Source organism: Cervus canadensis, chromosome 1 (assembly GCF_019320065.1).
Source record: "Cervus canadensis isolate Bull #8, Minnesota chromosome 1, ASM1932006v1, whole genome shotgun sequence".
NCBI classification, from domain to species: domain Eukaryota; kingdom Metazoa; phylum Chordata; class Mammalia; order Artiodactyla; family Cervidae; genus Cervus; species Cervus canadensis.
In genome coordinates this window covers 101,920,341-101,948,102 of record NC_057386.1, presented here as the reverse complement: position 1 = coordinate 101,948,102, position 27,762 = coordinate 101,920,341, and the positions used below count along the sequence as shown (strand labels likewise).

At 50.3% G+C, this 27,762-nt stretch overlaps 1 protein-coding gene across 5 annotated transcripts in view; it reads left to right on the top strand.

Annotated features, from left to right (window-relative positions):
• LOC122454335 (splicing factor SWAP) overlaps positions 1-14,554 on the top strand; it is a 79,307-nt gene extending 64,753 nt beyond the window's left edge. For 4 of the 5 annotated variants that reach the window (XM_043488773.1, XM_043488757.1, XM_043488765.1 and 1 more), the window contains 4 exons: positions 798-923; positions 12,228-12,383; positions 13,830-13,902; positions 14,236-14,554. In XM_043488773.1, the coding sequence (XP_043344708.1) occupies positions 798-923; positions 12,228-12,383; positions 13,830-13,902; positions 14,236-14,301 (421 nt within the window). In that variant the 3' untranslated portion in view covers positions 14,302-14,554. Of the gene's footprint in view, positions 1-797; positions 924-12,227; positions 12,384-13,829; positions 13,903-14,235 lie in introns of those variants that run through there. The other variant, XM_043488781.1, reaches the window with a different exon arrangement.
• Positions 14,555-27,762: the final 13,208 nt, after the last annotated feature.

Genomic DNA, 27,762 nt, shown 5'->3' with positions numbered 1-27,762 from the left:
TTTGCTCAGATATCTGGTTATTTCAGATTTCCCCAAAAGAGTCCTAAACCCATTATTAAAGGTCTCTTCTTAAGGACCTGACCCCACAGGTGAGGGTCTGGAGTTGGAGTTCTGTGTGCTGGTGTCTGTGGGACACTGCGTGAATAGAATAGTCCTTTTTCAGGCACAGGAAAGGGAAGAGTAAAACATTGGAAATCTCAGAAACAAATGATTTAGCCAAAATTTTCACATGAATGGCATGGTCTGAATTGGATTGAAGGTTTAGGCTTCCTGCCAGCGGGCCTGCAGCCCGTTCTTCATGCTAAGCGCCCATAAGATGAATGCATACAAGAGAAATTTCCAAGTCACCTTCCAACTTTATTCTGTTTAGTTTCCTCTTCTTGCCAGTATTCAGAGCAAGTAGAAAAACTCACTAGCGTCTCAGTGCCTTTCTTTCCCTAATTTTGATAGAAATATCAGTGAGCTGAACATTTTTAGGGCAAAGGCAAGAGGGAAGAAGAGCAGCAGCAGGCCCCGTCCACCAAGACGCGCAGGGAGACGCCCACTTGGGGAGCTGGCCGCTGCTGGCCAACAGCACGTGGCTGCAGCCTCAGCTTCAGTTGTGCCCCGGTTAGAAGCTTAGCATTGGCATGACAGGCGCTCTGCCTCTGAGCCTGGATCCCGTTCTGGGTCAGCAGAGTAGGGAGGCTGGGGGCGGGCCTCAGAGGACAGGCCAGGGCTGGCCGCCACCTCAGTGGTGGAGGTGCTCCCCTGCTGCCACACACACAGGACTGAAACGCCTGCCTTCCTCTGCCCAGGTCCCGGTCCCGGTCCCCTCGGAGACGAGCACACTCCCCCGAGAGACGGCGGGAGGACAGGAGCGTCCCCACCGCCTACCGGATGAGCAACAGCCCTGGAGTCAGCAGGAAGCGGACCCGGTCCAGGTAGGTGACCAAGCTTTTGCGGACGTGGGACCTGCCCTGGGAGGTGGGGCTTCCACGTCCCCAGCACAGAGCTGTCGGGAACCAGGGGAGCAACTACTTTGGCTGATCCTGAGCCGTCCTGGCAGTGTTTCCACTGCTCTGGAGCTCTCACAGGCAGAGGGGAACTTGCTGTGCTAGAGCCAGGGACCGTCTGTCTTTGCAGTGGGTCGTGGGGCCTCCATTTTCCCCACGTCTACTGCCCCTCTGGACCCCCCACACACAGCACCTCATCCTCTACCTGTAGAGAAGGGAAAGGATGGTAGGGATGAGTGACAAGGGAAATCAGAAGTTAAAGTCTCAAGTGGGTCCCTGCTGCTCAGGTGGCCAGGCCCCAGCTTCAGCTCCCAGGAGTGGGCCTGAGAGCAGGGATAGGGTCCGTCCTCTGACCCCTTGACCACTAGGACAGACCTGTCTGTTGAGGAGGGTGAGGGAGCCAGGTTCCCACATCACGGCCACCCCTGGCCTGGGCCTCTAACACTGAGCAAGCCAGGGCCCCCACTCACGCTCCCAGGGAGAGAGCTCCAGGGCTGACCTCTGCCACCAGAGGCCCCGGCACCACCACTGACTTGAGAAGACCCAGAACCCAAGCCAGGAGCAGGGCCGGTGGCTGGTGGACCGGTGGGCATTTCCTTCAGCTAAGCGTTGCCATCTGGAGACCATCCCGTCCAGTGTGGGTGATGCCACCTGAGTCACTTGGCTTCTGTATTTCCATTTGCCCCAGAAGTGAGGCTTGTTGTTTGTGCCCTGGCTCTGGAGTTAAGCAGGTCCCAGCTGTTGTAGGTGGACAGGAGTATTGCTGTCCCAGTGCCTGAGGCATCCAGAAACAGGCAGGATGCCATTGTTGCCCATCATAGTCTCAGATTTCATGAGGCTATGCTGCTCAGTGTGTGTGTGTGTGTCGGGACGTCCGGAGTTCCAGAACCTTCTGGAGCCTTCCGGAGGACAGATCTGAATTTCAGGTGTCTGCCGTTCTTGGGCAAATGAACCCAGTCATCACCCAAACCTGCCTCAGAGAGGCCCCTCCATCAGCACTGCCCTTAACAGGAAGAGTTCTAAAAGGCATTGCCAGCCAGATAATGTTCCTGCAGTCTGGCTAGTTATGTGATTGTTCCATTAAATGATAAAATGTCATCTCATTTTCTTAAAACAGAAAAATCAGAAAGGAGCTGTAAAGCTAATGTATTTCAGCAAAGGCTTCATGTACAGACTCATACTGTCTGTTGATAAATTTCATTTTGTGCCTTAGAAATCCCTCACTAAGTATACGTGACTGTTCCAGGATAACATGATGAAAAGTGAAGTCCATTTTAAATTTTATACCTTATGCAAGTAATTGACATTTGAAATTTATCATCACCCTTGGTATATGTAAAGGGCATGGTCTAAAATTAATTCCTTGTAGCCGAAAATCTCTCCTAACAGAAGAGTTCTTGCTTTACCCTCAAATTAGCCCTTGCATTAAAAGAGCTATCACTTGAGACTATGGTAATTATATTAGGATTCATCAGAGCTTGTGTTATCATTGGAACTTTAAGTCAGACAAAAGAAGTTAAGATTCAGCCCACTGCAGGGCCCAGCTGCCCTGCCCTGGTGGATGGGATTAAGCCTGTGACCTGACTCTGAGGGGTTGTGGGCAGTGGTGGATTCAGGGGGAACCCAGAAGAGTTGAACATGTGCATGATTACTGCTCGATTTCATGGTGGTGATTATAAACTCAGGTGTCTCTCAGTTCATTCACTTCAGTCACTCAGTCATGTCTGACTCTTTGCAACTGTAGCACACCAGGCTTCCCTGTCCATCACCAACTCCTGGACCTTGCTAAAACTCATGTCCATTGTGTCAGTGATGTGATCCAACTATCTCATCCTCTGTCGTCCCCTTCTCCTGCCTTCAGTCTTTCCCAGCATCAGGGTCTTTTCCAATAAGTCAGTTCTTCGCATCAGGTGGCCAAAGTATTGTAGCTTCAGCATCAATCTTTCCAATGAATATTCAGGACTGATTTCCTTTAGGATGGAGTGGTTTGATCTCCTTGCAGTCTAAGGGACTCTCAAGAGTCTTCTCCAACACCACAGCTCAAAAGTATCAATTCTTCAGTGCTCAGCTTTCTTTATAATCCAACTCTCACATCCATACATGACTACTGGAAAAACCATAGCTTTGACTAGACAGACCTTTGTCAGCAAAGTAATGTCTCTGCTTTTTAATATGCTGTCTAGGTTTGTCAGCACCTCATGGCAAATAGATGGGGAAACAATGGAAACAGTGACAGACTTTCTTTTCTTGGGCTCCAGAATCACTGCAGATGGTGACTGCAGCCGTGAAATTAAAAGACGCTTGTTCCTTAGAAGAAAAGCTATGACAAACCTAGAGTTGTCTCTAGGTCCAGAATATGTTTTTTTAGCGGGCAAGTTGTATCAAACCAACGGTCAGACTGTTCCTCTGTCCTACTCAGAGTAGCTGCTAGGGTGGCGATGGGGATCTCTGCTTCAGCACAGCAGCAGGTAACTAATTGTGCACCAAGTCAGGGTGACTAATCCCATCAGGTCCCCCAACTGAGGGGAAAGTGCCTCCTCCCAGATTTGAAGGATCATTCCTACAAGCTGATCATTGAATGCTTCTTTTGCTGACTTCTTTTTTTGGAAAAATTTTAACTTACTAGAAAGTTTTGAATTTACTTAGAAATAGTACAGTGAACACCCATCTGCATGTAGCTTGTAGCTCGATTCACTGTTAACGTTTTTCCCACATTTGCTTTCCTCTCTCTTCCTCTCGCTCCTTCCCACTGTTCTGTGTGTGTATTTCATGACTTACACAAGTCCAGGCCAGTCCAGGGCATTGAAGAGTCCACACTCTGGGCTTGTCTGACTTTGTCCTCTTGGCTGTGGTGCTGTTACCTATCTGAGGCAAGAATACTGTACACTATGTAAATGATGCTGTGTAACTTCCCGTGGCATCACACAGATGCTCAAGTGTCCCTTTGTCCCGTTACCAGTGACTCTGAGTTTGATCACTTGGTTAAGGTTGCACTTGCTTTGTATCTTTTCCTCTTTGAACTGGCAGGTAATCTGTGGCTGGCACTGCACGGTGTGAATGTCTGTTGCCAGCAGCTTTCTCCTCCTTTCTTCCTCTAGACACCCCACCCTTTGTTTATTATCACTGTGGATTTTGGGGATTTGTTTTATATTGGTTGTATGATAATCCATTGTCGTTATATTCCATTTGATGGTGACATTGTCTCACATTTGGCCCCACTGTTCCTTGAGCACTTTGTCACTTTTGGCCCAAGATACTCTAGATTTAGCTGGTGCTTCCCCTACCTCGGACTTGGGGTCAGTCATTTCTCCTAGGAATCATGGTTCCTTTTAGTGAGTGTTTAGAAATCTAAATCTGGACAGAGTGAGTTATTTTTTATGAAGTAAAATTCATGAAAATGTTTAGCCAAATCATATTACCATATACTCCAACAGGAAGTCCCAGTTACTTTATGACAGTAAACAGTTAGTGACTGACTGGGGAAGGGGTGGTCAGCATTGAATTCCTACAGCCCAGCGCTGCACTGAGCATATCAGTGAATGTTCATCACGTCAGTGAACAGGAACATACTGCTGTTCTATGGTTCTTATATCATACATGAAGTGTTATTAATTCATTGTAGACTATGGCTGTCAAAGGTTGCATATTCCCTAAAGCAACCAATTAAGAAAGGCTAAAAATCTAATAGAGACTGTTAAAGAGAACGTTAAAAATGCTTTATTAATGCAAAAGAAAGCAGAAAAGTGGGGAGGGGAAGGGAAAAGAACAAACAGACAACTAGAAGGCAAAAGGGATTGTTAACACCATCTATACAAATAATTATATTAAATGTAAGTAGACTAAAAGCTCTAGTTAAAAGGCAGAAATTTAGACTACGTTAAAGTGCAAAACCTAATACTAAGCTGCTTATAAGAGACACTTTAAATACACAAATACTTTGATATCTAAAAGACTGAAAAAAGATACACCATACAGGGCTAATAAGAAGAAAGGTGATATGGCTGTTTCAATAGGAGACCACACAGACTTGAAGCAATGGTGCTAGAAATAAAGAAGGCCTTTTCATAATGATGAAGGGATCAGTTCTTCATGAGCACACAGTGTTTTAAATCTGAGCATTGAATAAAAGCTTTAAAATACTTGAAACAGAAACTGAAAGAATTAAAGGGAAAAAAGGCAGGCAGTATAACAGTACAGATGCAGCAAATGTAAACAGCACCATTAACCACCTAACACTATGCCCTGCAGTGAAGCGTGTACACTCTCATGACGTGCGTGTGGGTCAGTCACCAAGCTAGACCGTTCTCTGTACCACTGAATTAGTGCCAGTACGTTCAGATAACACAGTGTGTCTTCCTACCACATGACTAAGTGTGCATGCATGCTAAGTTGCTCAGTCGTGTCCGACTCTGTGCAATCCCACGGACTGCAGCCCGCCAGGCTCCTCTGTCCATGGGATTCTCCAGCCAAGAATACTGGATTGGGTTTCCATGTCCTCCTTCAGGGGATCTTCCCAGCCCAGGGATCGAACCTGAGTCTCTTATGTCCCTGCATTGGCAGGCGGGTTCCTTACTACTAGCACCACCTAGGAGGGCCGACTTTAAGTATAAAAATCTGTGAAAGGATATCGGGAAAGATCCCAAATATTTGAAAATTAACATATTTGAAAATTACCCATAGGTCAAAAAGAAATCACAAGAGAAAGTAGAAAATAGTTTGAAATGAATAATAATGAAAATGTAACACTCAAGTCTGTGGGGTGCAATTGTGCTCAGAAAGAAGTTACTAGCTTTAAGTGTTTATATTAAAAAAAAAGAGCAAAGTCTAAAAACTGTGATCTAATCTTCTATCTTAAGCTAGAAAAAAGAAGATTAAATTAAACCAAAAGTAAGTAGAAGCAAGGAAATAATAAAAGTAAGATCAGAAATCAACAAAACAGAACAGAAAACAGACTCACAGAGGAAAATAGTAAAACCAAATGATGGTTCTTTGAAAATGGTTTTTTTAATTGGTTAATGTGTTTTTAGATTGATCAAGAATGAAAGACCCAATAGATATTAAAAGAATAAGGAAATAAATACCTTGCCAATAAACTTAACAATTTCAGTGAAATGGACAAATTTCCTTGAAAGAAACAAACTGCAAACGGACAACAGAAGAAGTGGAAAGTCTGAATAGCCCCATGTCTGCTAAAGGAATTTAATTTATAATTTAAAACTTTCCACAAAGCTGAGGCCCAGGTGACTTTTATCAGTAGAGTCTAACAAACACTCAAGAAAAAGGAGAACACCAGTTTTGTAGACACTTCAAAGGAAATAGAAGAGAGAACACTTCACTTCATGAGACCACCCTGAAGCAGATGGGCAGGTGTATGCACATCTGTGTGGTATGGAATGTGTTTTGTCAGGGGGTGTAGATGTAGTCATGAACTAATATTCTCAGGAAAGTAAGTGCAAAAATTCTTAACAAAATGTTAGCTGATTTTAGTGTAGCAGTTTACTAGAAGGATAATACTAATACATCAGGACAAATGGAATTTGTCTCAGAAGTGCAGAGTTCTTTAACATTCAAAAACCAGTCGTCGTAATTCACATTGTTGACAAAACAAATGAAGAAAATCATATAATATCTCAATAGATGCAGAAAAAAGTATTTGACACAATTGATTACCCATTCATTAAAAAGAAAAATGGGGGGAAAATATTTTTGGCAAAAGCAGGAATAGAAAGAAATCTTTTCCGTCCGATTTTACTTTTTGCTGCACCCAGCAGCTTTTGGGAACTTAGTTCCCTTACCATTGATTGAACCCTGGCCCTCGGCAGTGAAAAGGTGGTGTCCTAACCACTGGACCACCAGGGAATTCCTGAAGGGCATCTTTGAAAAACCTGCAACTAACATCACACTTCCTAGTGCCTTCCTCTGAGATTAGAGACAAGGCCAGGGTGTCTGCTGTGTAATAGAATTCATAGCCACGACAGTAAGGCAAGAAAAAGAAATAGACGGCATAAAGATTGCAAAGGAAAACGTAAAACTGTGTCTTCTTACATAATTATGTAAAATCTTAAGGAACCTCTTATTTCTGTATACTAGCGTGAAACAATTTAAAAATGAAGTTAAAAGCAATACCATCCATAACAGTATCAGAAAAGCAAACTACTTATGGATTAATGTAAGGAAATGTGTAAAATCTCTTTACAATGAAAACCATAAACCATTTCAGAGAAAATGTTTAGGAAACTTAAAGAAATGGAGAGAAAGTCCATATTCATGGATTGGAAGGCTCGGTATCAGTCAGACGCTCTTCTCCACAAATTGATCTGTAGATCCAATACAGTCCCGATCAAAACTCTCATGGGCTTCTTGTAGGTGTTGGCAAACTGACTAGCAGTCAGAAAAACCTTGAGGACTTCCCTGGTGGTCCAGTGGTTGAGAGTCCTGCTGCCATTGCCAGAGTCACGGGTTCAATCCCTGGTCCAGGAAGATCCCACATGCCACAGAGCCACTAACCCCACGAGCCACAACTGCTGAAGCTCATGCCCTGGAGCCCGTGCTCCGCAACAAGAGAAGCCACAAGCCTGCTCCACAACTAGAGAGCAGCCCCTTCGCCAAAAGTAGAGAAAAGCTGCATGTAGCAACAAAGACCCGGCGCAGCCAAAAACAAAAAGAAAATTAAAAAAAAAAAAAGAAAAAACTTTGAAAGCTAAATTGGAAGACTTTTACTACTAAATCAAGACTTACTAGAAAGCTTCATCAAATCAGACAGTATGTACTGTACACCTTTAAGAGGTAAAGAGCCAAAACAGTATAGTGAGGAAAGTCTTTTCAACAAAATTTGCTTAAATAACTGGATATCAAAATGGAAGAACAGTGACCTGTACCCCATATACCAAGTTTAACTGAAGATGTATCACAGACCTAAATGTGAAAACTGAAACCACTCTTTTTTTCTTTCTTTTTTTTTTTTAAGAAAAAAGGAATACGTTTAATGAAGTGACAGAGAATCTTGAGGATATAGAAAATTCCACCATAAGAGGAAAAGGTTATAAATTTGACTTCATTGAAATTAAAAATTTCATTCAAAAGGCACAGTTAAGAAACTGCATTGACAGGCCCCAGATGGGGAGAAATATTTGCAGTGTGTATCTTTGACAAAGGCCTGTGTCAATACCAAAAAGACAACCCCATAGAAAAGGGGCAGACTGCTGGAAAAGACGTTTCATGACAGAACATATTTAAGGTCCTCATCTCCATCAGTCTGGAAGGACATTGTTGTTGAGCTGTCAAGGAGAAAAACTACCATGGCTTCCAGTTCTCTGATGAGCGCTTGGATGCACAGCCTTCTGGTCAAGCATCTGCGACTTCATATTGCTGGAGCATTTACTGTGTGCCTGGGAGTTGAGTTTTTCTCTCAAGTGTGCTGTGGGTGAATCAGGAAAGAAGGCATATGCAGTTTCCTACACAAATTGTGATTCCGTAAAAGATCTGGAGGAGATGAGGAAGGCTGGTGTCTTTCAGAGTGCAAAGTGGTTTTGGAATGTAAAAGAATTTCTTTGGGTTGAGTTCCATGGTAGTTTGTCACTTGACCTGTGTTCCTAAAGTATGAACTGTGACTATCTGGGCTAAGGAATAGTTTTTCTTGATAAATAAACAACTAATAAATACTGTGCATGAGAAAAAGAATATATTTAAATAGCCAGTGAAGATAGCGTATGAAAAGATGCTTAGCTTCATTAGTCATCTGTTAGGGAAATGCAGATTAAAACCACAATGCGGTACTCTTTACACTGACATAAGCAAGCCCGGTATTACGTAATAAGTGTCGATAAGCTAATAAGTGTCGATAAGCGTGTGAGCAGCCGTAATCCTGAGACGTAGCTGAGGGCGGGGGCAGGGTGGTCCAGCACTTGATAAACAGTTTGGCAGTTTCTTACAGAGTTACACATATACTGCTCCGTGGCCCAATTCTGCTAGTCCCAGGCGACCACTCCCCATAAACATTTGCCCCCAAATGCCCAATTGCCAAAAGTTGGAAACAACTCAGGTATCGGTTAACAGGAGAAAGCCTAAACTGTATGAAGGCAGATTCATACAGTGTATAATCAAAATAGGAACCATTGCAATCAACACATTTTTTTGCCAATGAGAAATAAGTTTGTTTCTTCCTGTAGCATGAAATCTGTGCTTCGGGATTCAACCAACTCTTGGAAAGCAGTTTCTGCCTCCTGCGGGTTGCAGAAGCATTTTCCCTGCAAAAAGTTGTTGAGATGCTTGAAGAATTGATAATTACTTGGCAAGAGGTCAGGTGAATATGGCGAATGAGGCAAAACTTCGTAGCCTAATTTGTTCAACTTTTGAAGCGTTGGTTACGCAATGTGCGGTTGGGTGTGGTGCAGATGAATTGGGCCCATTCTGTTGACCAGTGCAGGTGTTGCAATTTTCAGTGCGTCTCATTAATTTGCTGAGCATACTTCTCAGATGTAATGGTTTTCACCAGGATTCAAAAAGCTATAGTGGATCAGACTAGCAGCAGACCACCAAACAGTGACTATGACCTTTTTTTGGTGCAGGTTTGGCTTTGAAAAGTGCTTTGGAGATTCTTCTTGGTCCGGCCACTGAGCTGGTTGTCGCCACTTGTATAAAATCCACTTTTTGTGGCATGTCACAATCTGATCGAGAAATGGTTCATTGTTGTGTACAATAAGGGAAGGTGACACTTCAAAAGGACAATGCTTTTGACTTGCAGTCAGCTCATGAGGCACCCACTTATCAAGCTTTTTCACCTTTCCAATTTGTGTCAAATGCCAGAAAACTGTAGAATGGTAGACACTGAATTCGTTGGCAACTTCTCGGGTAGTTGTAAGAGGATCAGCTTCAGTGATCCTCTCAGTTGGTCGTTGCCAGCTTCCGATGGCCGCCCACTACACTCCTTATCTTCAAGGCTCCCATCTCCTTTGCAAAACTTCTTGAACCACCACTGCGCTGTCCTTTGTTAGCAGTTCCTGGGCTAAATGCATTGTTAATGTTGTGAGTTGTCTCTGATGCTTTATGACCCATTTGAACTCTAATAAGAAAATCACTCGAATTTGCTGTTTATCTCACATCATTTCTAAAATAAATATAAACAGTAAGTAATAAGTCATTAGCAAAAAAAAAACCATAAAGCAAGAAATGTGTGTTAAAATGATGTATATAACAAAACTGCATCTATTTAAAATGTATTCCATTGTCAAACAGCAAAGTTCCGCATTGTAAAACCGCAATTACTTTTGCACCAACCTAATACGTGCTAGAAATCAGAGCAGTGGGTTCTGTGAGGGAGGGAAGGGGGTGCAGATGGCAGGTCAGGTCATCAGTGGAAGAACCTTCTGGATGATGGAATGTCCCTGATCTTGAGAGGTTTCTGGGTTTCACCATGTGTGCAACTTGCCAGAATCAACAAACAGCACTTCAGACCTTTGCATTTTGCTGGATGCAGAGCACACCTCAATTTAAAATAATACTATTAATAATTAGATTACTTAATTCCTTAAGCAAACACTTGGAAAGTTTTGTTATGAGATCAAGTTGTAGTGATTTACAGGTCAGGATTGCTAACCTACCTTTATTTCATATCGGCAGCCACAGGAGCTTAGCTAGATTTGGGGTTGAAGTCACTTCTTTTTTTTTCCCCTGCTTCCTTTGAAATCCTAGGCATGTGTTTACAGACAAAAATTCACAAAACCTCTGCAGTATAGGAAGTAGGCCTGTGGTATTATGCACTTTCCCCCTCTGTGCGTCCACCCCAGGAACAGCCTCTTCTTTCTCGACCACTTCTCTTCATCCAGGCCTGCACAGAGGCCACCTGCCCACAGCCTAGCTCGCTGGGGGACACTTCCCGCAGCTGACGTCGCCAGGCTGTCACCACCCGGGGCCAGGCCCTGGTGCTGTGGTTGAGGCAGAGCCAGAAAGCTGTGCCCTTCCAGACGGGAGATCAGCTTGCCTCTCTGGCTCAGCCGTCTGCTGCGCCAGGGGGCCCCCCGGAGCCTATCCGGGGCCTGGACCCAAGCACGAGCCCCCTCAAGTGCCCGGGGTGGCCCTGCCCGGACCCCACACTCTGCCACCAAGGCAGATGGGGCACCAGGGAAATGCCCTGCTGAGTGACAGGTCGGGTGGCAGGTGAAATGGTGAGAGGATGTGAGGACAGACCCTGGGATGTCTGCAGGTTGGGGAGAGCCTGCAGGCTGCCTGAGTCCTGAGGAGCCGAGAGGAGTCTGAGCTATGCAGGCGGTGACCGGGGGTGTCCGTATTTAGAGCAATAAATATTTGCAGGGGTCACTACAGCACTGGGAGCCTGTCATCCACCCTCCAGTTGGCACCTTGCACAGCTTGGGCATCAGGCTCATGAAATTCACGGTGACCTATGTCTGCAAAGAATCTCCCAGAAATGCTCGGTCACAGCAAGAGGGCAGGCTGCGGAGGCCCCTGTGCTGTGTGCCGGGGTGGGCTTCTCAAGGCCTGGCAACAGGTGGCCTTTCAGGAGAAGCCCAGAGGAGGGGCTCAGCGCCCGTCTGCACTTCCACGCTTTCACCATCTACACATGTTCCCTCTTTCTTGAGGTGTTTTAGGGGCATGGGAAGGAGGGTCACAGGGCAGGATGTAGCATGAGACCTTCGGGAAGCTCAGGGATCGTCTCCTCTGGGCAGGGGAAGGGTCTGGAAAGGGGAGACGGAGCTGGGGGCGCATTTCTGACGTGGAATTGCAGGCCTTGGTGACTCGGAGCATGTGGGCCACGGTCAGCGAGACTGGCTGTAGGGACCAGCGGAGCGCAGGCCGCCCCGGGGGGCTGTCCGCCTCCGGCCAGAAGGACACGCTGAGCTTTCGTGCTCGCAGTGCTTGCTTTTAATGATTTTCCATTTCTGGCTGGAGATTCCCATTAGGTCAGCATAAATGAACAGGAGGCATAAGCAGCACTCAGTTGCTTATCTTGGGTGTTTAAATGCAGATAAAGTGCTGAGCGTGTTGTAAACCCACAGGCATCTGACTTCAGGACTTCTGTCTCAAAGGTGGTCTACATTTCACTTCTTGCATGGCTTTTATATTGTTACACCCATCCCCGTTTCAAGTTAAAGATATATAGTTCTTAAAAAGAGTTAATGTGTATAGAAGGTGGAAGTTGCCGAATTCTCCTGGAACACACCCAGCACTCCTTCAGAGCCATCGCTGTGCCTTTGTCTAACACCGCGTTCCTTCCAGGAGCCCCCACGAGAAGAAGAAGAAGAGACGCTCACGGTCACGGACCAAGTCCAAGGCCGGATCTCAGCCAGCCTCCCCGAGCAAGCAGCCCGCACGCCGCCACTCGGCCAGCATCTCTCCTGTGGAGAGCCGGGGCTCCAGCCAGGAGCGCTCCAGGTAGCTCTTCCCTGACCCACCCTGACCTCGGGGCCACGCAGGGGAGCTGAGAGGGGACGGGCGCGCTGGCAAACCCCCAGACCCCTGCCCCCACACCCTCCTGTGTGTCACTCAGGCCCAAAGTGAGCTGAAGGTGGACACAGAGGTCAGAGAACCTAGGCCGCCTCCTGCACCCCGCACCCTGGGCTGCCCCCCACCCCCGCCGTGAGGCGGAGGGAACCTGGGAGCAGGTGTGGGGCCTCCCAGACCTGGGCGCCAAGTCCTGGGGAAGCACCTGCCTCAGATGTAATGTGGCAGCAGCTGTTCCCTGATGATGGTGCCTTTGTCCTCACACAGGCCGTGTGGGGTGGGAGTCGCCCCCTCTGCGGAGCCCCATGTGACCACGGAAGGGAGCAGGCACAGGAGTGCACAGTTGATGAGCCCCAGAACCCCTGTCATCCCACTGCTCGCTCTAAGCCGGAGCAGACGGGGTGAAACTTCCTGAGCACAAGGGCTGCAGGGCCATGGGAGTCCACACTGACCATCACGGTCTCCCCATGCCCACGAGGTGGCTCCCCAAGGACTGGCTGCCCTGGTTGTTGGGAGGCATCTGCCAGACAATACCATTTCATAAAGCCGCCCCCACCCATCCACCCAGAGGGGTGCTGGGATCATGTTCCCTCCTGCTTGTAGACCCACTGTTTCCATGAGTGTGAATTTTGGCCCATCTCCCCCAAAACTGGCGGGTGAGTGGCAGAGACCATAGCTCACTTGGGGTGAATCAAAAACTAAGCTGTGGCTTCTTCAAAGGTGAAACTGAGTACAGACTCCATCATCACTTGTGTGTCACGTCCATGCCCCCAAAAGTCCAAAAAATGGCCCAGAGGCGCCCACTCAGGTTATGGTCAGGTTCTGGGAATGCATGCCAGCTCTCTGTGCTGTCCTCCTTCTCTTCATCTTCTTTTAAATGTGTCTTATATGATGTTTACATGAAAATATCTTTTGAGTTAGATTCAGTTCAGTTCAGTCCAATCACTCAGTCGTGTCTGACTCTTTGCGACCCTATGAATCGCGCAGCATGCCAGGCCTTCCTGTCCATCACCAACTCCCGAAGTTTACTCAAACTCATGTCCATTGAGTCGGTGATGCCATCTAGCCATCTTATCCTCTGTCGTCCCCTTCTCCTCCTGCCCCCAATCCCTCCCAGCATCAGGGTCTTTTCCAATGAGTCAGCTCTTCGCATGAGGTGGCCGAAGTATTGGAGTTTCAGCTTCAGCATCAGTCCTTCCAGTGAACACCCTGGACTGATCTCCTAGATTACATTTTATGAAATATTTCAAATTTCTGTTACATAAAATAGACAAGTAAAATACATCCATTTATAAGGTTGCTTTATTTTTTAAAAATACTGGAAACAAATTGGCTTGAAGTATTTTTAAGCCCCCGATTTCTCTCTCTTTGCATTAGGGGAGTTTCTCAGGAAAAGGACGGTCAGATCTCCTCAGCCATCGTTTCTTCCGTGCAGAGCAAAATCACTCAGGTAAGGTGGGAGCTGGTCTCTCTTCGCTCCCGTCTTTTTGTGAAGGGACTAGCCTTCACTTCCTTCTCCTCTTGTGGGTGCTGACGGGGTCCTGGGCTTCTTGTCTGGAAGTCGCGGGGTGGCTGAGCCCTGAGCTTCCCTCTCTGGGCAGCCCTGTCTCCTCCTTCCCAGGGTGGGCCTGTGTGGTCGACTCCTGGGCCCTGAGCCCATGAGACCGCCTCAGGTCCCAGCAGCGGGGCTGGGACGGAACCCTGCCCTGAGCGCATCCATGACCCCTAGCACGTCGCCCCCAGTCTCCTGTGTCTTCACCTCACCTCATCTCTCCTCACACAGGACCTCATGGCCAAAGTAAGAGCGATGCTAGCAGCTTCCAAAAACATGCAGACCAGCGCCTCCTGAGACACGGGCCTCGGGCGACTGGGCTCCAGAAGCTGGCAGAGCAGAGAGCCCCGACCTGCACAGACCTTCCCCCCCCACCCCACCCCCCGGGGCTCCTGGACAGTTGGCGGGTTTTGTAAATTAATTTTTGATGACATTTTCAGTTTAAGATTTTTGACCAGCAGTCTCTTACCTGTATATTTGTAAATAATATCATGTTTCTGTGAAAATGTATTATCAAATAAAATGGGAAGAAAACACCTTTTTTAGCTAGTAACTATGGGCAGTTTCTTCCTTGTCTGGCTTGTGAGTTTTTTTTTACTGTTTGTCGTCTGTCACTGGCCTCTAACACTTGTCATGTGGGCGTCAGGGGACGTGGGGATGGCTGTTGGTTTTGCCAGTCTGACAGCAACACCCCTCCCCAGGCGTACAACCACCACACCTCCCACCCCGGGCTCCTGCGCCCCCACCTGTGGTCAGAGGTCAGCACTCCCCTCACCGGGCGCAGGGCCACTGCCGTCTCCGCTCCCCACAGAGCAGGGGAGGCGAGCCGCCTGGAGGCCCCTCCACCAGGCGGGGCATCGCTGTGTGGGTGGGTTCTTATCTTTAGCACCTGTGTCCTCCATGTTCACTCAGATGGATGGCGCTGAAGCTGTCCTTTCACTGAACCCTGCTCGCTTGGCCCCCTGGCGACCCCCAGCATTAGAACAGCCGCCCATTTTCACCCCACTGCAGGCTTCAGCCACAACCATGAGAGGGCAGCTTGCTTGTGTCACGTGGGCCTTTCTCTGCAGAGGACCCTAGGCCCCGGGCAGTGCGCAGACGCCTGTGTCTCATTTAAAGCACCAGCAGTGAGGGCCTGCCATCTCTTGTCCATGGTTTGAAGTTCTTCCTCCCAGTAAGAAGTTTCCGCACTGTGCCAAAGTCAGAATTCATCCTGGTTCTGCCAATTTTCCAGAACCAGAAAATGGATCCTTTAGATGTTCCTTCTCAGAAAGCAGACACCTTCCCAGGGGTCTTGCTGAGGACAGTCAGGAAGATAACGACACACCCCTGGGAACCAACTGTCCAAGGTCGGGCCGGAGGAGGACGGGGCTGGGGCGCCGAGCCTGGGGTGCGTGCAGAGCTGAGGGCGAGGACCCACTCCCCGTCCGGCTGTGGTCCTGCTGCCGGGTGGACGCGTATGACGTCAGGGTCTCGTACACCTGTCCCTTCACATGGCGGTGGCCACTGCATGCGGAGTTCTGTACTTTGTCCTACGGGCTTGCCTATGAGACGGGCTGCCTATAACTGTCAGCAGTTAAGGCCCCAGCCCGGCCACCACCATCCAACAGACAGAAGCCTGGCGCGTGGACCCAGTGCTTGCATGTCGGGGGCATCCTCTTTTTTTTCTTGCTGTCTGAATAGTCCCCACGTGACAGCCACACCGGACATCCTGGAACAGACGTCACCTGCACACACAGGTACCATGGAGTCTGCAGTGGAAGTCCCAGGGTACGTATCCTTTTGATTTTGATGCAAATAACTGTCCTCCAGAAAGCGCTCTTTGCCAGCCAAACATGAGTATCTTTTCAACATCCTCATCAAAAGCAGTGTGACTCACACGTTACCTTGGCTGAATCAGAGAGATGAAAAGTTCTCACATTTTCATTTCGTTTCTTTAATTATGAGCAAGATTGAGCAACTTCCCCTGTATTTATAAATCCCTTTGTATTTCTCCTCTGCAAACCAGCCCTGTGCTTTGGCTCTTTATTACTATTGAGTTGCTTATTGCACAGTAAGCACCCCTTTCTGTATTATTTACTTTGTAAGTAATTTTCTCCCAATTTGTCACCTCTCTTTTAACTTTATAGGTTTTTTTGAGCCTGCAAAAATTGCTTTTTTTTAAAACATGGTCCTTCATTTTCCTCACGACGTCTGGGTTCTGTGTCCTTAGACCTGTGGGCACCGACCGTGACTTCCATTCTCTCTGCTATCTGTACGCCTCTGTTGCTTGGTGCAGGGTCACTGTTTAGCTGTTCCACTGTGAAGGAACTGGGAGCATGAGCCAGACAAAGATTCTTGGCAGGAAAAGGATGACTTGGACCAGTGCCAGCAGGACACCCACCAACCGAGCACCTTGGGGTGGGGAGTCTGCCGTGGGCCCGCATTCTCCTCTGATGTCCAGAGTCGTCTGTGAGGGCGGCAGCGGGAAAGCACTTGGCAGAGGATGCTGCGGCTGGGGCTGGGGCTTCGTCCAGGCGTCTGTCAGGCCCTGTCTAACACGCTGGGCCTTTCTGTTTGCAACCAAGTACTCCGGGGTGATGGCACGCAGCCTCGTTTAGAGGCCCCAGGAACATGGCAGGTGACATCGAGCTGTCAGGGGAGTGGCGTGGTACAGTGAGGAAATACGGTCTTTACACAGACGTCCCCCAGACACCTGTCATGGACTCTGTGTCTGGGGTCCGTGAGACTGGCAACCACCATCACCACAGCGGGAACGGGAGGAGAGGCCCCTGGTCCAGCGCAGGTCTGGGCAGGACCCCTGGATGTGGTCTCCCTCATCAGCTCAGCTGCCCCCCAGGGCGGAAGACCGGCAACCGGGGCAGCCTCCCCATCCCCTCAGTGAACAGCACGCTCTCGCATCCTACAACTGAAAATGCCAGGGTATCAGGCCAAAAAAACTTCTCTCCTCATCATGCATGTGCAATAATGGATCCGGATCATCTCTAAGGCTCTTAACATGCAGTAACATTGCTCAAAACACACTCCCACCTGTTGTCAGTAACGCTTTGTCTCAACATCCCTACAGCCCCGAGGTGGGTGTGGCTCAGGTCCAAAAGCCCTGCCCTCCACCCCCCACCCCCAGCCAGACCACTCCGCTCCCCCGACCTAGTGAGAGCTCAGGGCCCAGCCACTCCGCCACATTCCCAGAAAGAGACAAGGCTGCTGGCGAGGGCGCTTCATCCAGGACAAGACTACAATGGCAGAAAGCATGGAGGTGGGGGTGGGGGAGGGGGCCAAGGGGAAGCAGGGTTGGGGGAGGCGGCAGTGAGGCCAGGCTGCTGCCAAGAAGAGGCTGGAAACTCAGCCCAACAGCCAAACATCCCAATCCAGCAGGCGATTTTCAGCGGAGTTTGCGGTTTCATTTGTGTTGAATTAAGTGATCATTCGTATGGTTAAATGTGAATGATCCTTGTGCTTCCTTCCAAATTGCTCTTTACAACCACAGGGAAATAGGAAACTCTGGTCTCCTTGGGCTTCCCTGGGGGCTCAGCTGTAAAGAATCCGCCTGCAATGTGGAGACCCAGGTTGGATCCCTGGGTCGGGAAGACACCCTGGAGAAGGTAATGACTACCCACTCCAGTACTCTTGCCTGGAGAGTCCCATGGACAGAGGAGCCTGGTGGGCTCCAGTCCATGGGGTCACAGAGTCAGACACAACCTAGTGATATCTTTCTTTATCTGTTCAGTGACGGTGACAAGGCAGCACAGCACAGGCGGTGTTAACAACAGAGGAAAGTAGGTACGCGGGCCATCGGCACTTCTGTATGATCTTCAGTTTTTCTATCCATGTAATCGGTTCCACATTTTAAAGTTTTATTTGTCTGGGTTTTTTGTTTGTTTTTAGCTGCACCGCACAGCATGAAGCATCTTAGTTCCCCAACCAGGGATCGAACCCATGCCCCCTGCAATGAAGCAGAGAATCCGAGCTACTGGACCAGCAGGGAATACCCAAGGTTTATTTAAAAGAAAAGAAGAAAAAAAGAAACTCAAACCCAAAAACTCTGCCTTCTAAAGCTGGGACTACGAATGCCTGAATTTTGAAAGCATGTCAGCTTGAAGGATGAGTGCACATGAGTTGAACCTACTCACGGGGACTCATTGGGAACCCTGGGCCCTGAAGTCCGGCAGGGAGAAGACAGGGCATCACTCAGGAGGAGTGGCCTCAATCACGGTGACACTGTCTGCAGAATGCCTGGAGGGCACCGCCTCCTGCCGAGGCTGCCACCGAACACAGGCGCCCCACAACAGGGCTCCAGAGCTGATCTTCCACAACGTCGTGTAAACTGATAGGAGATTATTCCCTCCACCACAGAGCACTGGAACCAGGGGACTGAACACCAATAAAGAAATATTTGTTGACTTCAATAAAGTCAAAGCTCAGAGATGCATTGCCTGCTCTCATTATTTGTCACAGACTTGTTCAGAATGAGCGTGCGTGCGTGCGTGTGCTAAGTCCATTCATCCGGGGTGAGGACAAGGAAGCCCCTGATGGTGACAGGCAGCACCAACCCTTCCCGAGTTGGGGAGGTGGCCCTGGCTGCAGCTTAGGGAACAGCAGGAAGGCAGGGGAGGCACAGAGGACCGTTAGCAGCTGTGTCAGGGTCCTGGGGCTACTCAAACCACCATTTTGCTGTTGTTGTTGTTGTTTAGTCACGAAGTCATGTCTGACTCTCTGCGACCCCATCCATGGACTGTAGCCCACCAGGCTCCTCTGTCCATGGGATTCTTCAGGCAAGAATACTGCAGTGGGTTGCCATTCCCTTCTTCAGGGGATCTTCCCAACCCAGGAACTGAACCCACACCTCCTCCTTGGCCGGCAGATTCTTTAGCACTGAGCCACCACTAACAAGGGCCTGCAAACACAGGAGTTTGTCCTCTTGGCTCTGGAGGCCAGAAGTCTGAGTCCTGGGTGTTTCAGGGCTGGTTCCTCCAGGGGCTCTGATGGTGAGCCAGCCACTGCTCCTCCCACTCCCGGTGCTGCCGGCATCCTCGAGTCCTTGGCTTGTGGCCACATCATCACTCCTATCTCTGCCTCCTCCTCTCCGTGCGTTGCCCCCCTTCTCACCTCCTCTGAGGATTCCCATCACTGGGTTTGGGCACCAGGTAGCTCAGTGGTACTGGAAGGACTGATGCTGAAGCTCAAACTCCAGTACTTTGGCCACCTGATGCGAAGAGCTGTCTCATTTGAAAAGACCCTGATGACGGGAAAGATTGAGGGCAGGAGAAGGGGACAACAGAGGATGAGATGGTTGGATGGCATCACAGACTCAATGGACATGGGTTTGGGTGGACTCTGGGAGTTGGTGATGGACAGGGAGGCCTGGCGTGCTGTGGTTCATGGGATCGCAAAGAGTCGGATACGACTGAGCGACTGAACTGAACTGAACTGAGCTCAGTGGTAAAGAATCTGCCTGCCAACGCAGGAGACACAGGAGACATGAATTCAATCTTTGGGTCAGGAAAATCCTCTGGAGAAGCGAATGGCAATCCACTCCAGTATTCTTGCCTGGAGAATCCCATGGACAGAGGAGCCTGGCAGGCTATAGTCCACAGGGTCGCTAAGAGTCAGACATGACTAAGCGCGCACGCACGCTGCATGCTGGATAATCCAGGATGGTCATCTCCAGAGCCTTAACTTTGATTCCATCTGTAACAACCACTCTTCAAATAAGCTCACATTCTCAGGTTCTGGGTGGATATGGATTTGGGGGGACACCACTCACCCTGACGCGCAGCCTTGGAAGGAAACCCAAACGCTATGGAAGAGCAGGCTTTAGCTCTGAGGAACGCAGGGCTGAGTCAAGAGCAGTGGGAGCATCAGACCCTCCCCCTTTCAGCTGCACTCCCAGAGGGCTAGGCTTCTCCATAAACTATTTAAGAAGAAGCATCCTTCCTCCCTCTTCCTTCCCCTTCCTGGAAAAGGACAAAGCCCCCCAGACAGAGCACAGACCTGACAGTACCTCCAACACCTCACCAGCCTGCTTTACTTATGTTGTTCCTTTTTTTAAAAAAAATAATTTTTTTTTTCTGGCTGTGCCACGCAGGATCTTAGTTTCCCATCCAGGGATCAAACCCTCACCCCCTGCAGTGGAAGGGCAGAGTCTTAACCACAGGACCACCAGGGAGGTCCTTATCTCTTTAATGCCTGTTTAATAGAGATGCACGGTGAAGAGCTGGATTTTGCTAAGTCTACAAAGCTCATCCAATAAGTCGGAAATCTACAGCACGTGACAGAGCAGTCTGTCGTCGCGTGCTTGGCGGCACTTTCCCTTCTGAGCGCTCTCTGGAATCATGGCACCACTCAGATTCAGTGATGCAGAGTAACTTGGCTTTTTGTCAGCTTTACAAAGTGCCGGCTGCTTTGATCAGCCATTCACTGCGCGGCCGGGGGCAAGAAGAGCGGCGGCCACACAGCACAGATGGGGAGGGCGGGTCAAACCTGCCAGCCCTCCACTTGGGGGGCCTGGAGCAGAGCCCCTAACCCTTCGTCCCCGCATTTCCTTCTCTTCTTTTAAGTGGTGACTCACACCACACCATTTACCGCTTTAAAGCTGAGTGACTTTTAAGTACATCCGTAGCGCTATGCAACCATCAACCACCATCTGATTCCAGAACGTCCCCATCACCCCAAAATAAACCACCTACTCATTACCAGCCGCCCCTTTCCCTTCCCCCAGCCCTGGCTGTCTCTGGTTCCTGCCTCTCTAGATTTCATGGTTCTGGACATTTCCTATAATCATACACTCTGTGGCCTTTTCTTTCTGTTTTCCCCGCTTACATAGTGTTTTCCTGGCTCCTCCATGCTGCAGCCTGCATCACAACTTCATAGCTTTTGGGGGGTTGAATAATATTCCACTGTGTGGAATCGCCACATTTGTTTATCCGTCCATCATCATTCGATGGATATTTAGGCAGCTTCCACTTTTGGGCCATTAGGAATAATGCTGGGATGGACACTCATGTGCAAGTTTTTGTGTGGACACTGGTTTTCAGCTTAGGTTCTTTTTAAATTGGGCATAGCTATGGCACCCCTGGGAAGGGTGGCCGGAAGAATTCACTGAATTGGGTCTGTATGCCCTTAAATTAGCGCCGGGAGCATAGTGACCAGATGACAAGCCTGGAAGGGGTGCAGGAACATGCATGGTCTGGCCTGTTTCCTTCCAACACTTGCTTCTGGCACCTGCACTCCGCTGGACCCACGTGGCGGGGGTGGGGCTGCCAGGCCGACCCTCCGCCCAAGACCCAGGCCAGCCAATCAGCACTCGCCTCTACTTGGCCCAGTGATGGGCTCAGAGGAGATGACAAGTCCCAAGTGAGACAATCCAGGAGCTTCCCTGAAACGTTAGGAAAGGCCTCCTCTTCTGGGCAAGGGTGGGGGGGCATGAGAGGTCAGCCTTGTGAGAGTCTATGTCCAGAGCCACTGGAACCAGCCATGCCTGAAACCAGATCTCTGATTGTCCCTGGGCTTCAGCTCGCCTTCTCTGAGGAGCCTGAAACTGCTCCTCTCTCACACAGACCAACGGGGCCGAGGGGCTAGCCTTGGCTCTGACGGAAGAGGAGGGGGAGCCGAGGCTCAGCCTGAGGGCCTCCGAGCACGTCCAACAGCCAATCCCAGCAGCCAGAATGTCTTCTCTTCAAATACCAAGAGGTGAACACAAGTCTTCTGAACCAGAACTGACCTCTCTTATAATTCCTTCCCTGCAGACTGTGGTCCTCTCGGGCGAGAGAGGGGCTGGGGTGCTCCTGGGGGTACAGCCTGGACAGGCTGGGCAGAGGGTCCAGCTCTAGGTCCAAGAGTTGCCCTTGGGAGGTCGATCGGGGTGGGGCCCAGGGACCCCAGCAGCCCTGCACCCTGACCCCCACAGCCACTCTGCCTGCCCAACACCCTGCACGCTCGGTCCCCGCCCCGACAACCTCTCGCCTTTGACTATTGTCCGCTCACCCTCCATCTGGGGCCAGCTGCAGGCAGAATTGTGTTCCTCCAAAATGCAGACACTGCGGTCCTAACCCCAGCACCTCAATATGTGACTGTATTGAGAGTCAGGGTCTTAGAGGTAATTAAGGTAAAGTGAGGCCATTGACTGGGGCTGATCCCATAGGACTGGTATCCTTGCAGGAAGAGATGAGGACTCAGACACACACAGGGAGGACCATGTGGGGACACGGCCAGCTACACACCAAGGAGTGAGGCCTCAGAGAGCCCCAGCCCTGCAGCACCTCGATCTTGGACTTCCAGCCTCCATGAGAAAATAAATATCTCTGATGCTTGTTACAGCGTCTCTAACGAACTAATACAGCATCTACATGCCAGCAAAACACCCCAAATGTGGCAGCACTAAACACCTCTCACCCATCCTGTCTCCCAGGGGTGCTCCTCAGAGTCTTCCCACAGCCACCCCCAGACCATGCAAAAGCTTCTCCACCCACAAGTTGGCTCCTGAGCCGGGAAGACAGAGACCCAGCTGCAACATCTGGGGCTTCCCATGTATCTCTCTATCCTCACCTTCTCCCTCTCCCTCTCTCTACCCCACCGAGATTGTGACTTGCAGTGAGTGTGTGGGGGTCCAAGGAAGCCCATGGCCTTTTCTAAGGCAGCCTCGGAAATCTCCACATGAGTCCTTCAGGCTCACCTATTGATGGAGGAGGACAGGAGGCTCACCCAGGTTCGAGGGGGAGAGGTGTGGTCCCCTTGGGAAGCACAGCACAGAGCGCCAGGACAAGTTTTAAACCACCCCTCCTCTCTCGGCTCTTCAGCCCCACGCCTGGACCTCTGATGCACAGTGGCTGCCCCAGGGCCTTTGCACAGGCTGGCCCCCCACCAGACTGCTCTTCCCTCAGGCCTCTGAGAAGCTGACACCCCATTTAATGTTGCCTTCCCTCCTGACTCCCCCAACCCCACCCATCTCACCACCTGATAAAGATGCACAGAGGTTTCCTGTGGCTGAGTATCTGTGACCACAAACCTAGTGGTCCAAAGCAAGATACGTTTATTCTCTCTCACAGTCTGGAGGCTGGAGGGTCTGGAGACAGTTTTGTGGGGGTGAAAGCAAGGTGTGAGCAGGCTGGCTCCTTCCATCTCACAGAGAGGCTCTGCCCTCACCGTGTCCAGACTCTAAAGGCACCTGCATCCCCTCGGCTCCAGGCTGCATCATTCCAACCACTGCTTCCATCACCACATGGACTTGTCCCCTGCTCTGAGCCTCCCACCTCCCTCTTTTTCATTTTGAATATTTATTTATTTGGCTGCACCAGTTCTTAGATGCAGCACATAGGATCCAGTTCCCTGACTAGGGATGGAACCCAGGCCCCCTGCATTGGAAGACTAGAGTCTTAGCCACTGGACCACCAGGGAAATCCCCAGCCTCCCTCTAATAAGGACCCACTGTGAGCACCCCCATCTCAAGTTCTGTAACCTAATCACATCTACGAGGCCCCCTTTGCCACATAAGGGAATATCCATGGGTTCCAGGGATGAGGCCTGGGTGTCTCTGGGAACCACTGTTCCACTCTGCACCTTTGTTTCATTCACACCGCACCCCCATCCCGGCCCCTTGAGTGTCAGCCCCACAAGGCAGGCGGTCAGGCATGTGGGCCGGGCCCCATCGCTCTGCTAGAGTGAAGGTCTCAGGCCTGGTCTAAGGGCCCCCACCTCCCCTCGGGGCCCAGCTCAGAGAAGGGATGTCCTTGAGCAAGTCGACACTTCATATCCAACACACACATTTACCCAGCTCTTCCCACTGACCTTCAGTTACACAAGCAATCTAGGAACAGCTGCTCCTGGTAAGAATGTAAAACTGTGCTGAGACGCTGAAGGCCCTGGTCCCCTCTGTGTCCTGGTACCCGATGGTCCATGCCCCATCCCCTGAGCAGACCCAGTAACTTGGAGGAAGATTCCCCCCAAGAACCTGGCCAGGCTGCGGGATTAGGAAGGGCAGGAGGCATGAGGACCAGTGTCTGTGGACAGTTTAGGTCATATCCAAGGGCCAGAAGCATCTCCCCACAGTTAGTCATGAGCTCAGAGTTACCGGGGATGGACTTCCTGAAGCCTGAGGCCCTTAGGGCCAAGAGCCGCAATGCAGGCGGCAGGAGGGAACGTCACACCCGGACGTTGTCTGGGCTCCCAGGGATGCAGGTGGAGCTTGGGTCGTCCCCTCACCTGAGGTCATCACCCTTTGCTTTCACACACTTCCTCCAGATTTTTTCCTCTGCTTTTACACATGTGCACACACACAGCCCAGGAAAGCTGCAGCCCACGTCCTTCCAGCTTAGCCAACCCGGTCTGCAGAGAGAAACTAATAGCTAAAACCACAGCCCCAGTGCTGTCTCTCAGTGGAGGATGTGGGTCGTGTGTCCATCCCTGAAACAAGCAGATGGCCAGGGGGATGGAATTCAGCAACTGACCCAACCTGGGCTGGAGTGGGGTCAACATCACTAAACCCCCTGGGTTGACAGATTCAGAGGGGGATTTTTCTAAGGGAGGTGCTGAAGTCAGAAAAAAGAAGAATGGTCAGCTGGCAAGGCTGGATCAAGGAGCTCGGAAGATATAATGTGTGTTTGCCTGTGATACAACTGGTAAATGTAAATATACAGTTGTTTTGGGAAGGTTTACCACTCCCTGCTTTTTTTTAAACCATTGCTGTTGTTATTCAGTAGCTAAGTCAGGTATGACAATTTGTGACCTGTGCACTGCAGCACACCAGGCTTTCCTGTCCCTCACTATCTCCAGGAGTTTGCTCAAACTCATGTCCATTGAGTCAGTGATGCCATCCAACATTTCATCCTCTGTCATCCCCTTCTCCTCCTGTCCTCAATCTTTCCCAGCCATCAGGGTGTTTTACAATGAGTCAGCTCTTTGCATCAGGTGGCCAAAGTTGGAGCTTCAGCTTCAGCAGCAGTCCTACCAATGAATATTCAGGGTTGATTTCCTTTAGGATTGACTAGTTGATCTCCTTGCAGTCCAAGAGACTCACAAGAGTCTTCTCCAGTACCACAGTTCAAGAGCATCAATTCTTCAGTGCTCAGCCTTCTTTATGGTCCCACTCTCACATCCATACATGACTACCGGAAAAACCATTATCATAATTTGTTTTTTTTACTCAACAACATATCAAGTTGGTACACCTGGATCTAGTCCATTCTTCCTCATTCAGTGCAATGCTCCATCTCTGGGGCATGTTCCAGTGTGGTCAGCCCAGGGCAGCCACCACCTCACACAGCACCTGTGGGTCTTACAAAAGGCGCCCATTTCTGCAGTGAGACATAGCCCCACTCCTGTCCTCACCTGCATCCTTGACCACAGCCAGCCAGCATCACCACACACATTTAGGTGATTTCTGATTTTTTTTCTTTTTTTATATTACATCCTGCATCAGCCTTCTTGTGCAAAGATGGGAGTGTTTTTCTAGGGCAGAAACCAAGAATGCTGGGCCATAGAAAATGTACTTTTTAAATTTTAATAGCTGCTCCCTGATGGCCTCCCAGCGAGGCTGCACCAGCTGGCACCCCTTCCAGGAGCAACGAAGTCCCCCCTTCCCTCCTTGGCACATGATGATAGATGACTTTCTCAACATTGCCCATCTGATGGGTGAAAGTGGCCTCTCACCACTGCTTGGATTCAGGCCACATTCAAATGCCAGAATTCACTGGCAGGCTTGAAGAGAAAGCAGCAGCCGTTGGTGAGCCACACGCCCCCCGACGTGTCCTGCACCATTCCCCAGCCACAAGCTGGACCTATCTGGGGAGAACCATGTCTGCCTGCAGGCTCTGCTTATGCTTGTGACCCTAAGACACTGCCACAAGCCCTCGCTCTTCGCCATTCTCAGTGCCTCCTAGAGCCCTTCAGTTAGTGTTCCTCTCAAAGTTCTCAAATGCAGGAAGGACTCTGTTACATCATGGGGTTGACTGCTCTAGCATCTCTTTGGTGCCCTTGATCCAGCCCTTCCTGCTACCCACCCTCCTCTACTCTGATATCAGCATCTCAAGCTTCCTTTTAGATGGCAATTTCCCCTTCCTCTCCACCACCAGGGCAGGCGGTTCTGCTCACTTCCATCCCCTGACCACACGGTTGGTTCAGGGATGGGCACATGGCCCACAGCATCCAATGAGAGACGGCCCCGGAACTGTGGCTTGAAAGTCAGTCTGCTGGGTTTGCTAAACTGCCTTTGCTGCCGTTTGGAGAAATGTTGCCTGAGGATGAAGCCAACACAGAGATGGAGAAAGAAACCATATTCTGATCACGTCTTTGTGCAACTTGATCCAGCCCTGCCTGACATCAATATGCTCCGAAATGCCCCAGTTTACTGAGCCTATAAATTTCCTTTCCCTGACTAGAGCCAGTCTGAGCTAGGTTTTTGCCACTAGCACTTGAGCAAAATTGGGGGGTATGCCTGTGAATGGTCAGGGAAGGGTCCTTGCTGAACCCGATCTCAGCAGATGAATATAATGGTCTGAGCAGGTGCAGTCTCCATGCTCCAGAACAGGCCACTGAGGCTCTGAGAGTAAGGGTGGGGGTTGGGTGGGGGGGGGGAGTAGGATAAGCAAGACCTCCCCAGAGGGGAGCCAGTAGGGAGGGAGCTCTGCCCTGAAATCCAGACCACACTTGAGTGAAGGGGCCACCGCTCCCCTCAGACTGGGGGACATGGGTTCAGAAGTGCCTGGGCCTCTAGAATGGGACCACAATCGACAGCAGGAGCTGAGAGTTGGGGTGGGGTGTGGGAGGGGAGAGGTTGTAGGAACTGTAACTGAGGTGTAGGAATATTTGCATTGGAACCTCGGTCCCCGCATGCCCTGGGGATCCTTCGATCCTTTAGCTCTGAGACCTCCCACAAGTTAGTTTATTCCTCTGAGACCTCAGTTTCCTCATTTGAAAAATGGAATAATAGTTTCTATCTCGAAAGATGTTGTGAGATGTAAACGGGCATATACGGTAGGCGCTTAACTAGTGCAGGGCACACACTAACCTCCCAACAGACGTCAGCTATTAACACTGCCCTCCCCACATCCACAATAAGCACAGACCCCTGGTCCTCGCTGACCCCTAGTAGCGCCCAGACCCCACCGGAGTCGTTCCCACCGCCTCAGCGTCTCTTATTCTCTCATCCCAGCCCCTCCCAAGCTCCCCCCGCCCCAGCCTCACCGCAGCCCGGCTCCGCCCCCTCGCCCACCCCCGAACCCCCTCCCGGCGCCCACCCCTAAGCGGACCAGTCCCACTCTTAAACCTCGCCCCTCACCCGACCCCCACCGCTCACGCCCACCCAGCCCCCACCTCCTTTCTACCACGGTGCAAAGGCTCCCCCAAGCGTCCGCCGGGTGCGCTGCGACTGCCGCTCCGGGTCCCCACCAGTGACCGCGAATCCGTGCTCAGCTCGAGGTCCGCGTTCGCGCGGTCTGAAGGGAGAGGAGGGGTCCATCCCCCGGGGGGCGGCCCCGAGCTCCGAACTCTGTGCTCCCGCCCGCAGGCCTCCGCCTCCCCCAGAGCCGTCCGGGGACACTCGAGAAGTGCCTTCCTTCGGGCCGCCGCAGCCAAGGTCCCCGTGTGGATTCGCCGGGCGGGGGCGTGTGTGGAATCTGAGCATCCTCTGGGGGGCGCGGGACTCTGGCGGGAGCTGGACGCGGACCCTTTAAGGAGGGGCGGGGCGAGCGCCGCCGGCGGTCATTAGCATATATTAGCATGTCCCGCCCCGCTGCTGGGAGACGGCGCTGGGCTCAGTCGGGCCGG